At 33.1% G+C, this 11,781-nt stretch overlaps 1 protein-coding gene across 1 annotated transcript in view; it reads right to left on the bottom strand.

Moving 5' to 3' along the window:
* Positions 1-3,647, bottom strand: part of LOC18770847 — a 7,516-nt gene extending 3,869 nt beyond the window's left edge. The window contains exons 1-6 of the mRNA XM_007203755.2: positions 3,425-3,647; positions 2,532-2,742; positions 2,184-2,341; positions 1,946-2,091; positions 699-761; positions 504-596 (exon numbers count right to left, since the gene is read on the bottom strand). Of these exons, the coding sequence (XP_007203817.2) occupies positions 504-596; positions 699-761; positions 1,946-2,091; positions 2,184-2,341; positions 2,532-2,742; positions 3,425-3,521 (768 nt within the window). The 5' untranslated portion in view covers positions 3,522-3,647. The remainder of the gene's footprint in view (positions 1-503; positions 597-698; positions 762-1,945; positions 2,092-2,183; positions 2,342-2,531; positions 2,743-3,424) is intronic.

Raw genomic sequence — 11,781 nt, 5'->3', positions numbered from 1 at the left:
CAGCATGTGATGTTACGCGAGTAATTTAAGCAAAAGAGTCCACATGGAGAGCCTTCATAATTAAGGGTTACAAGGTGGCGTTTTTTCGTTTTATCAATAATCAAAGGTTTCAGTGTTCACTTAAAGAGGCGTGTGTGTGTGTGAGATGGGTGAGTGAGTGGGTGTGTGTGTGTGTGTGTGTGTGTGTGTGTGTGTGAGAGAGAGAGAGAGAGAGAGAGAGAGAGAGAGAGAGAGAGAGAGAGAGAGAGAGAGAGAGTATGAATGTATGAAAAAGGCACAAAAGACTGTTTCCTTGATATCTCTTAATATAATGCCAAACTGCAGATATATTGTCATGCTCATCAGAATTTATCCCAATAATGCAAAAAAAATCCGCTGGTCCATATTTTCATGACACTTTGAAAATATGGATAATATACCTAATATTAGAATTGGAATCACAAGCATCCAAAATATAAACGGTTCAATACAATTAGGATAAGATTAAGGGAACAAATACTTACCGGGTTGTGCATCTCTTCACTTAGCCCAAAATTTAGAAGAATTGAATTTACCAGCATAGAAAATTGATGAAAAAGAAAAGATCCTGCTCCAAGCTGTGAAAGGCATATAAATTCTGAGATTTACTTGCACTATATATTATACGAAGTTAATGAGTTACTCTGAAGCAAGTGAAGATTCGAGATATCAAGCCTTACCAGTGATCCATAGATAGTAAGATAGAAGACATTTTTTCTTCCAGTTGGCAACAACTTCATTCCCTAAAAGATTAAAGAAAAAGGGTTATGAAAAACATCGCCTACAAATTTGCAGGCTAAAAACTGCAGATGAAAGCCAAAAACATCACCTAATTCCTACAAATTCATTATTGCATGCACTAACAGATACACGTGTAACAGAAAGCCAAAAAAAAAAACTACTCTTGATTTTCTGCTGCAGACCTAGTTTAAGAGGAAACCATAACTTAAGGGCAGAGGTTGAGCAAAGTGAAATGCACACATGTCCCCTTTCAAGTATTTACTTGAGCAAAGTGCATAGAAAATAAGGTATCTAAGAAATAGGCAAAAAGTCATCTTTGTCCCTGTAGTTTGCCGCTTTTACCACTTTAGTCCCCGTAGTTTCAATTTTTTCAATTTATCCATGTAGTTTTCAATTTTTTCAATTTTATCCTTGTAGTTTTCAATTCAAAGCAATTCAAGAACACATTTCAAGTTTTGTCTAAATTCCTCCCAACTCCGTTAAGTTTTGACCACGTGCCCCTCATAAAGGGGTATTTTGGTCCACTCGAGTCAAATTCCTCCCAATTCACCAAAATTTTAATACAGAGATGCAAATTTTTTTTCGACACCCTAAATCCCAAAATCGCACTTAAAGTGAATGGGAAGAGCTCTCGCTTGTATTTCACCACTAGATGGCTCAAGTGAACTAAAATGCCCATCCACGTGCCCTTCACATGGTCAAAGCTTAACGTAATTTGGAGTAATTTGACAAAAAATTGAAATGTGTCCTTAAATTGCTCCAAATGGAAACTATAAGGATAAAATTGACAAAATTGAAACAAGAAGGACCAAAGTGGTAAAGCCAGCAACCTATAGGGACCAAAAATAAACTTTTGCCTAAAAAATATTAAATTCAGTTTTGGGATAAATAAAAAAACTGTAGCCACAATCTCCAAGTTTATAAGTTAAGCAGAGTGCACACTGGAGATTATAATCATAAAAGCATTGGACAGATGCGCCCTTTAATTATTTACTTGAGCAGTATTTTTTATATACTGGATATGGTCAGAGACTCCAGGTTTGTGTTTCCATCCATATGCTTCTCACGCAGTAAAAGAAAAAGTCAAAGCCAAACATAAATTAAATGAAGAATTGAAAGAAAGAAAAGAAAAAAAAAAATCATTCAATTGGGCACAGATATACATCTGGGAAACACAAATAAGTACCTGGAAAAGAAGGATTATAATGACCAGAAAAACTCCTATAGCCATTGAACTGCTATAATAAAAAGGAACCCAACTGCTGATAATTGGTGCCAGCAATAGTAAAAAGAATCCCAGTGCTAGGCACACAAGGCGCCATTTCTGAGAATCTGCAAAGACAAAATTGAAATAATTATCAAAGCTTGCAAATTGTAGCATAAGAAATTGTAGTCAGCTATAAATTATTTTACTTTTGGCAGACCTTCTTCAACAGTAATGGTGACCGAACCAGGTATTTCATCATTGAACCTGACATCAATATATTTTTCATCATAAGGGGACATAACAGTGCTCCATAACTCTTTCTGAAGATTTTTCCAATTATCCTTTTCACACTGACATAGTACAAGAGAATTATTCCTGCAAACAAACTAATGAGTCAGACAAAGCAATCCACAGAAAAAAGAAAAATAAGTTGTATTTGTGTGTGTGTGTGTGTGTGTGTAAATATAAATATATGCTAGAGAAAATGAGTAAGTGACAGCAACAGGAGAAGGGAGGGTTAAGCAAGCATGCGCTTAACAGTAAAAAGACGTGACATTTTTCTCACCTGTGAAAGCAAACCTCAATTTTGCTATACAATTTCTCTGGGATTCCAAGAGATGGAGACAAAGTAATTCGAAGTGAACTTGCATAACTCCCAAGTCTTAGCCTGGATATACCAGAAACTCGTACTCGTTCACACAATAAAACATCTTTAGAACCAGGAGTAGAAAGCGGTGCTGGGCTGACATCTAGTACTGGGTTTTCAAGATCAACACCTGTGATTTAAAATTGCTGAAAGTTATTTTGAAATATAGAAACAAACACGGGAAAGTATAAAAGAGAAAAGACACAAAGGCATCAATCAAAATCTTCAAAGTTTAATATCCATAAAAATATATTAAACACACTGTATAGGTACAAAAAATTCAAATTCAAAATCATAGCTAAATAAAGTGCACAGATTAGTGTATGTTATTGATCTGACACTAATCGAAACTTGAGTGGTACGGTACAATATTTATGTTAAAAGACCAAATCTAGAACGAAATAGTGCTAAACAATAAGTACCACTCTATTTTTAGGCCAAAATCGACATGTTTGAAACCCTAAATCAGCCAACAATTTGACACTTCACTCACGCAATAGAGAAAACCAAAGCAGCATAACAGTAACCTAACTCTCCCTCTGGTTACCATGAAAAACAAAGATAGAAAGAAAAACGTCGTAGTGGCACTAATCATTTCCATAGCAAATGAACAAGCTGCAAACTATACCAAACATATGCAGAACAAGTCAAGTAGAAGCTTTCACTTTCTTAAATGGAAAGACATTAAAAGAACAAACCCACATAAAAAAGTCACTGATTTTCCTGTATTTTCTCAGAAACCAATCAAGCGACCAACCATCTACACTAAGAAAACCGAATACAGAGGGAAAGAAAAGGAGGACGACAGATACCTTTGATAGCGCCGTCGTCCGTGGCAAGTGAGAGGGTTGAAAGAGAGAGACAGAAAGTGAAGAGAAGGACAAGAGTGGCGGTGGAAGGAGAGCCCATTGCATAGCAAGCTCGCGCTACTCTCTGCTCTCCGAAAGAACTTTCGCTCCAAGTCCCCTTCTCTTTTCTTCTTTTTGTAATATGCGCCTTACGGGCTGTAGGCTAATTTTTTAGCAATACTGCTTCAACTTGTGCGCCACTTAAAAAGGGAGGATTTTAGGGCATGTTTACGTATATCATACTTGGAGTACATAAATAACGTTTTCAGAGAAAATTTTCTTATAATATTTTCAGATAATGAAAATAAGAAAATGAATTTGCATTTTTAGAAAATAAAAATGCATCTAGTAGATAAATTAGAAAACATCTTCAGAAAACAAAAATTAGTAGTGCAATTTGAAATAATAATATGTAAGTTATTTTTATGAAAACAACTTTTTCTGTTTTCTACAAGTACACATGAACTTGTTTTCATTTTATGAAAACATTCTCAATGTTTTCTATTTTTGGGCCACCAAACGTGTTTTTGCCTCATTTTTATTCTCTGAAAATGAAAACAACCCCTTAAAACGGTATCGAACAGGGCCTAAAAGTTTCCTTAAAAAAACACAGGAATATATGTGTATATATATATATATATAAGTTTGGGAGTATTTAGATTTAGATTTAGGGGAACTTATAATTAAACCAAAAATGAGAGAAATATTTATAAAGAGACCCAAACTTTTAATGTTTGGACAATAATGCCCTTATTTATTTTTAAATTGCCTAGAGTCTTTGCTTCTTGCTAGCCTTATGGAACCAAGAAGTTTGATTTTCTTGCTTTGGACTGATGTTGCATCTTTTTGCTAAGATGATTTCTTCACGTGAGATGATGATACTTCTAGCTTCACATGGAGTTTATGCTTCCAACATGTTATTGATATTGTGTAGCTCTTCTTCTCCTAAGTTATTCCAGTATGAGTTGTCGTTTTCTTCTGCTTCAATTTGTTCTGCTATTTGGTTACAGATTTAATAAAAAAACTTTTGCTCCTGTTGTGCTTATCCTGAATTCATATGTCTCATATAGTCTCTTGGATGTAGTCTCTAAATAAATCTTGATAAAGTTGGATTGGTGAAGGAGGTTTAGACGATCATCATTGAACAATTGTTGCCCAGCTATTATTGCTTCTCTGTATTTTTGAATGTCTTACTTGGTAGAGATCTTCGTCTTTACAGATTCTGCAGAACAGTTCATTATGAGAAATAATAATATTATGCTGTGCTATGGCTGGGTAAATACTATCCTTAAACCACTCTAGGGGTATGCAGATGAAAACTAATTTTACGCTCTTCCAGATAGGGATATAAAAACTTATAACTTCTTTTAATTTTGAGGAAAATGAATCTAAATGATTACTATTTTCAATATAAAGTTGACCTAAATAACCATACTCTGCTAAAAATGTTGGAGTAATTGTGATATTTTTTTTGTTATGCTCTAAATGTAGTTCTCTATATTCAACCACGTTGATACTAGCTAAATAAATAGTATAATGAGAATAGCTTTTAATAATGATTTTTATACCAGGATGTGGGTTATTTTTTAAATTAAAAATAAAAGCTTGAATGTATAACTGAAGAGATATATTTTGCTCATATTCTAATCTAATCATTTGACTCTTAATATCTTCTCGTAAAAGTCTATACCTTTCTCTAGCTAGGGTTTGAAGAAAATATGAGTTTTTAGTTTTTAGTTCAAGGAAAAATTCTATATTATGCTCAAGTAAGTTGGGCTCATTAGCCTCTTTTTCTCGTAAAATCATACTTAAATTTTGACATCTTAAGTTAATGATTCTAAAATTTCTTACTATTGTATCATACTCTTTCTTTTGCTCTTCATGTTTTTCCTGCAAAAAAGAAAGTTGTTGTTTTGCTATTTTATAATCATAATTATATACCAAAAACTCTTGTTTAAGTGCTTTATTAAGTTTTTCATGCCCTCTTCTCATACTTTCATTATTAATTCTAATGTTCCAAAAGTTGTCTAAAAGAACTTTTTGTTTATCTGCTAATGCTTGAGTACAATATTTTAAAGCAGGATTTCTAACATCTTGTACTAGAATTCCACTATAATAATAAGTATTTACTACTAATCTTGCTTGACTAATTATGCTTAATGGATTACCACCCTGTGATGGTGTACCATTATTTTTGTTGCCAGAGTATGATGCTCCAAAATATTGCATACATGTTAATGAATAATACGGGATAAGATGTCTGTTAAAGTATTATCCATACCTGTTATGCTTAATGAATAATACGGGATAAGATGTCTGTTAAGATGTCTGTTAATGAATAATACGGAATAAGTATTTACTACTAATCTTGCTTGACTAATTATGCTTAATGGATTACCACCCTGTGATGGTGTACCATTATTTTTGTTGCCAGAGTATGATGCTCCAAAATATTGCATACATGTTAATGAATAATACGGGATAAGATGTCTGTTAAAGTATTATCCATACCTTTAATATGCTCAAATATTGGTCTAAATCCATTTCCTGTAATAGAATCAGCAAAATTAACCCATCTTCGGGTTGCTTGTTTATTAGTAGTAATTTTATTATAATGAGAAACAATATTATGACAATTTGTTCTAATAGTAAATATCTCATTATGTGAAAACAATGAAAATATTTTAAGGGAGCTAATGACTCCTAAAATTTCTAAGTCAGTGGCTGGAAGTCTAGCATGTATATCATTAAATTTACCTAATGCATATCTACAAACCTTTTCTTCAGATTTCGGTTCTTCTTTATGTTTCTTCTAATATAAAATTCATACCCATCCTATTAATGAAGCGTCTGTCTCAACTATTTTGTAATTATTATCTAATGGTAATGCTAAAAGTTTAAGTTGAGTGTTATCTTGTTAGATATTTTGAACTAATTTAATATCTTTACTATTAAATATTTTTGGCCTGTTTTACTAGTTTTACTATGCAATGTTGCAATCTTTCTTCCTAAATCAGGAATAAAACTTCTAGCATGATTCAATAATTCTAAAAATACTTGTAATTATTTTTTATCTTCTAATTTATCTGAAAATTCTAACACTTTTTTAGCTGTGTTCTTATAATTGTATAGTTGCTGACTTAATATACATACCTAAAAATTCTATGACTTTGATCCATCTTTCTTTGAAAGATCAATGGTGCATTCTTTAATCCAAATGGCATCACAAGCCATTCAAAATGTCATTCTGGACAAGTAAATGATGTCCATTGAAATGATTCTTCTGCTAATCTAATTTGCCAAAATCCTTATTTACAATCAAATTTACTAAAATATTTACTTTCTTGAATTTTATTCATAAATTCATCTCTTATTTGGTAATTTATAACTATCTTCATAAGTATTATCATTTAATCTCCTATAATTATACATTATTCTAGCTTTACCTCTTTTAAGCTTTGAGTGTTTTCTAACTACAAAGGCTGCTGATCTGTGCCTAGATTTTGAAGGCTCTATTTCTCCTATAATTCTAGTTTGTTAAGCTAATTGTAATAATTCTTCTAAAGTCTTTAGTCTATCTATTTGCATAATTTCTAAAGGCTCTATTTCTCCTACAATTGGATACTTATGGTCAAATATTATATCATCATATTCTAGATTATTTTGTTCATCTATCTTTTGTTCATTTATTTCTTCTATAATTCTTCCATATTATAATATTTAAATTTTATTCTTCTATGTTAGTACTATTATAAGACTCTAATATATTAATTTGATCAGTTGTGATTGTACCTTTCTTAAAAATTGTAATATCTGGAGGTATATATAAAAAATCCTCCTTGTAAACTTTTTTAAAAAAATTTAATTCTAAGATAAAGGGATATGATCCTATTGAGGATATAAAAGTTAAGGTTAAATTAAACTGTCGTCTTTCTATCATAATTGGTATATTATTATACAATGTATTGAATATACAGGTCTTGTATCAAATTGTATTATTCTTACTAGTCTAGCTAGTTTTTGCCTAAATTGTTCTGGCACTAACTCTTCTTTTATTATATTTTTATTGCTACCTATATCTATCATAGCTGTTAATTGAATTTTATTTTCTTTTGACAATTCTAATTCACAATTAATTGTTATTAATGAACTTGTCTATTGTTTCTCTATACTAGGAAAATTATTCTTTTGATTATTGTTATCTATTATTCCAACTGTGTTTATTTTTATTGGTCATTGTTATAACAAGGTTTACAATAAACTATTGTCTTAGTGTAATATTTTTCTACCACTACTTTCTTACATTGATTACATTCTTGAGGCCATCCTAAATTAACATATTTAAATCCCTCATGCTCTTTTTGTTCTTCAAACATACACATATATTCATCTAATTTACTATTGGAATTAATAGAATAATATGATTCTAATTCTGAGTCTAAAGTTGTGCACCCATTTTGATTTAGTCCTGTAATGGCAGGATAAAGTTCCACATTGGCTTGACAATTATTGGTGGTCAATAAGTCAACTTTCTTTTGTGCGTGAGTGTGCCACTGCTAGCAGTTTAAAACCTTAGCAGATTTCTAAAAAATAGATAACTTGCGCCCCAAGTTACTAATTCTAAACAAACAATTGTGAATTTGGGTGAGGAATATCTCCAAAGTAAGTTTTTTTTCTTGCCTCAGACTGGTGAGAACTTCGCAATTTTTCACAGTACAAAACTGATAGTTCTGGCCAGAATAGGTAAAAAGAAGACAAACTGTTTAAGTAAAACTGCCTATTACAGGACTCAAAAGAGAAATGTCAACTCTAAAAAAGATAACCGGACGTTGGACTTTGATTTCTGTCTGGATAGCTACCTCGAAATTGAGCTGGACTAGATATGTCTATGCTGGATTGGATCGTCAACACCTTTAATTGATAAGTTTCAGCTGGACATCGATACCAATGTTTGAGTTTGGTAGAGCTTCAATCTATTTCGAGCCATGGAAGGCTTGTTGAATGGGCAGAATTGAGGCCTCTTTAGTCTGAAGAGGATAGAAGTGGCTAGATTGGTGGTCACTGAGCTAGAGCTTCGCTATGGTACCTGTTCTGCTTGACCAAGGCTTTCTGTAAATTTGTTGAGGTTTTCATATTTATAAAAACTCGGACTCTGCTTGACTTTGCTTTGTGCTGAACTAAATTTGTAACGAGAGAAATCTTGCTTCGTAAAACTGTTTCTTTGAACTGAACTGAAACCAGAGATTTGAATTCTAGTTGATTTGTTTCTTGTAGGTCAAAGAGCTTTTGGTTGCTTCAGTGTCTGAAGGTTTCTTGAGATCAATTGATCTTTTTGATTTTGTTAGTATGACTTTGAGAGTTTTTGTCTTGATTAATTTTTTGGTTGTCCTTTGATCTGTTCACCTCCTCTCATATTTATAGGAAATGTTGAAGTGGGGGTTTTTAATCGTTAATAATGGGTGGCAGATCTTTCAAAGATCTTCCTTTATCAATGCCATAAAAGAGGGAAGTTTATTCATTTTGGCAGAGAAGAACTATCAACAATCAGCTTTCATGGAGGTCTTTTCCTTACTTTTCTAAAAGAAAATCAACTCTCTTTTGTTCCTTGTTTGTTCTTTATGAAAAAAAAAAAAACACAATCTGTTATGATAGTCAGTTTGCTTTTTTCTGGTGAGCAACCCCTTGCTCCCTATTTATCCCTTGAAAACGTAGCATGATTATCTCTTGGAAAGGCAACATACTTTGGTGCAGAGCTTTTCTGTATATGAAAAGGGGATTTGATCTTCTTTCCCTAGCTGCAAAAAATGGAGAAGTCCTCTTGTAAGACATGCCTTCATTAACTCCCTATCACCTCCTATGTGATAGTTGAAAATTTTGATTTTTTCCTAGGTCAGAAAGTCACGTGAGATTTCTTGAGAGAAACCTACTTTTAGAAAGATCTGCTGACTTTCCTTTTCCTTGGGTAGAGTGAGATTTTTCTTAAAATGGCCAATAATTGTTTTTTTATATTTTTAGACTAGGACTATATTCACAATCTGCTAAAAAGGTCTGGGCTTAATTTAGCTTCTTGGTTTGATTTCTAATTCATATAGATAAGCCCAAAACGTTTTGTTCATGGGCCTTTTGACAAAAAATGGGCTGGCGTGCAATATTTTGGCTCAAACAAAAGCATTAACACTATAAATACTTTCATTATCACTTAAATTGTCATCAAGGCTATAAATTGATTCTAAGTCTTCATTATCTTTTAATTGAAATTGCTCAATTAATTGTATTTTTTCTCTAAGTTGCTTTCCTAATTTGGGATACTTAGATCTATTATGTCATATTTCATCACAAAGATAACATTTACATGTACTTCTATTGGGTACTTTATATTTTCTAATCCATGGTTTATTTGTTCTTTTCTTAAATTGTTTAGGAATATAGTTTCTTCTTCTAAAAGTTTTTGAAGGTTGAATTCTAAAAAATTTATATTGTTGTTTATATGGTCTATATGTTCTATAACTCTTTTTATACAGCTTTTTCTGCCTCAATTTTCTATGACATTCACATTGTTTAGATAAATCTATATTTTTACAGCTCATGTAAAATTATTTTCTAATTTGTCTTTTTGCTTTTATTTGACTACATTCTGATCGTAATATATCATATATATATATATATATATATAGTTCCCTAGAGTGTTTTTGCTATTCATTCCAAATTCTTTTTCCTATTGGTCCTTTAATTTTTGTCATATAAGCATCTAATAAATTAAGATCATCAATTCTGCCAATTCTACCTAAATACCTGAAAAAGTCTGAAGTATTTTCACTAATATATTGGAAATCAGAAATTTGTAATTGTTCTAAATTTCTTATGGCTCTAAATTGTTCTTCTTCATTTCTACCATCTAATTTATTATGATCTAAAAATTCATATTTAATTAATTTAACAAAAACATCTATATTAAACATTTCTTTTGCTGCTTGATATTCTCTTGAATTTTTAGTTTTCCATTCTTAAAAGTAATCAAACACCATTCGCTTAGATCTGGCAACCAAGTGATGCCGGATTTCACCTTCACTGCTAGTAAGACTACCGCTGCCAACGATGGCCCAAACGCTGGAGAGAAAAGGGCTCGAACCCAAGAGATGTCAGATGTTGGTGGGTTGGACTCGGACGAACCGCCTCTTCCGCTGCCCCCAATTCCGATTAGCTTTAAAGACAAAGTCTCTGGAGATTTTGGTATGGTGGAAGATCAGATGGTACTTGGGGATGATGATTATATGATTAAACAAGGTATTTGCCCTTCCATTCAGTTCTCTGATAAAGTTAAATGCTCCCTCTATGGACCCTGGCGTACTGCCGTCATTATTAAACTTATGGGACGCCCTCTTGCGTTTACCTTCCTGAGAACTCGTCTTCTCCAAAAATGGGATCTTAAAGGCCCTATGAGCTTAATTGATCTGGAAAACAACTATTTCATTGTCAAATTCCTCTATGAGGAGGATATGAAATATGTCCTCACAGGTGGATCGTGGCAAATAGCTGGCCAATATATTGTGACCCAAAAATGGAAACCTGGTTTTGATGCTAAGGAGGAAAAATTCAGTCACATGACTGCTTGGGTTCGAATCAACGGGCTAAATGTGGAGTATTTTCGTACTGATATTATGGGAAAAATAGGGAATCTTATTGGGACTACTGTCAAGGTGGATGCTTACACTATGAGCCAAGCCAGAGGTAAGTTTGCTAGAATTTGTGTGGAGCTTGATTTAGCCAAACCTCTCACTCCATTCATTGAGGTGGAAGGGCATAGGTATGGGGTGGTGTATGAAGGGATTAATCTAGTTTGTTTTGAATGTGGGTGTTATGGGCATGGTAGGGACACTTGTCCCATTATTCTGAAAGCTAAACAACATATGTCAGAATCAGTCAATACTGAGAAGCAGCAGGTGCCAGAGTCAGTTAATACTGAAGGTATGGAGATTAACTCTAATGGTAAAGCTGATGTTCTGGCTGAGGATTATAATACCCCAAAGGTTGATGCTCCTCCATCTAAGATACATGGAGAATGGATGCCGCTGAAACCTAGAAATGCCAAGAAAAAGACCCTTAACGTCTCTGGAAAGGGGACTGAGAGTAACAAGTGGAGCGCAAAGGAGGCCAGCACTAAAAATGTAAAGGTTAATTCTGGCTCTCGTTTCAATGTGCTGAATGATGAGGTTGGCATTGAGGATAACCTTGAGGGTAGTCGGCCTTTCAAGTATGTTCATTCTGTTTCTCGAAGTCATGATCAGGGTACTGAGGCCACCTCCTCTAAGAACAAATCTGCT

Source organism: Prunus persica, chromosome G7, assembly GCF_000346465.2.
Source record: "Prunus persica cultivar Lovell chromosome G7, Prunus_persica_NCBIv2, whole genome shotgun sequence".
Classification (NCBI taxonomy): domain Eukaryota; kingdom Viridiplantae; phylum Streptophyta; class Magnoliopsida; order Rosales; family Rosaceae; genus Prunus; species Prunus persica.
This window is presented reverse-complemented; position numbering and strand designations above follow the sequence as displayed.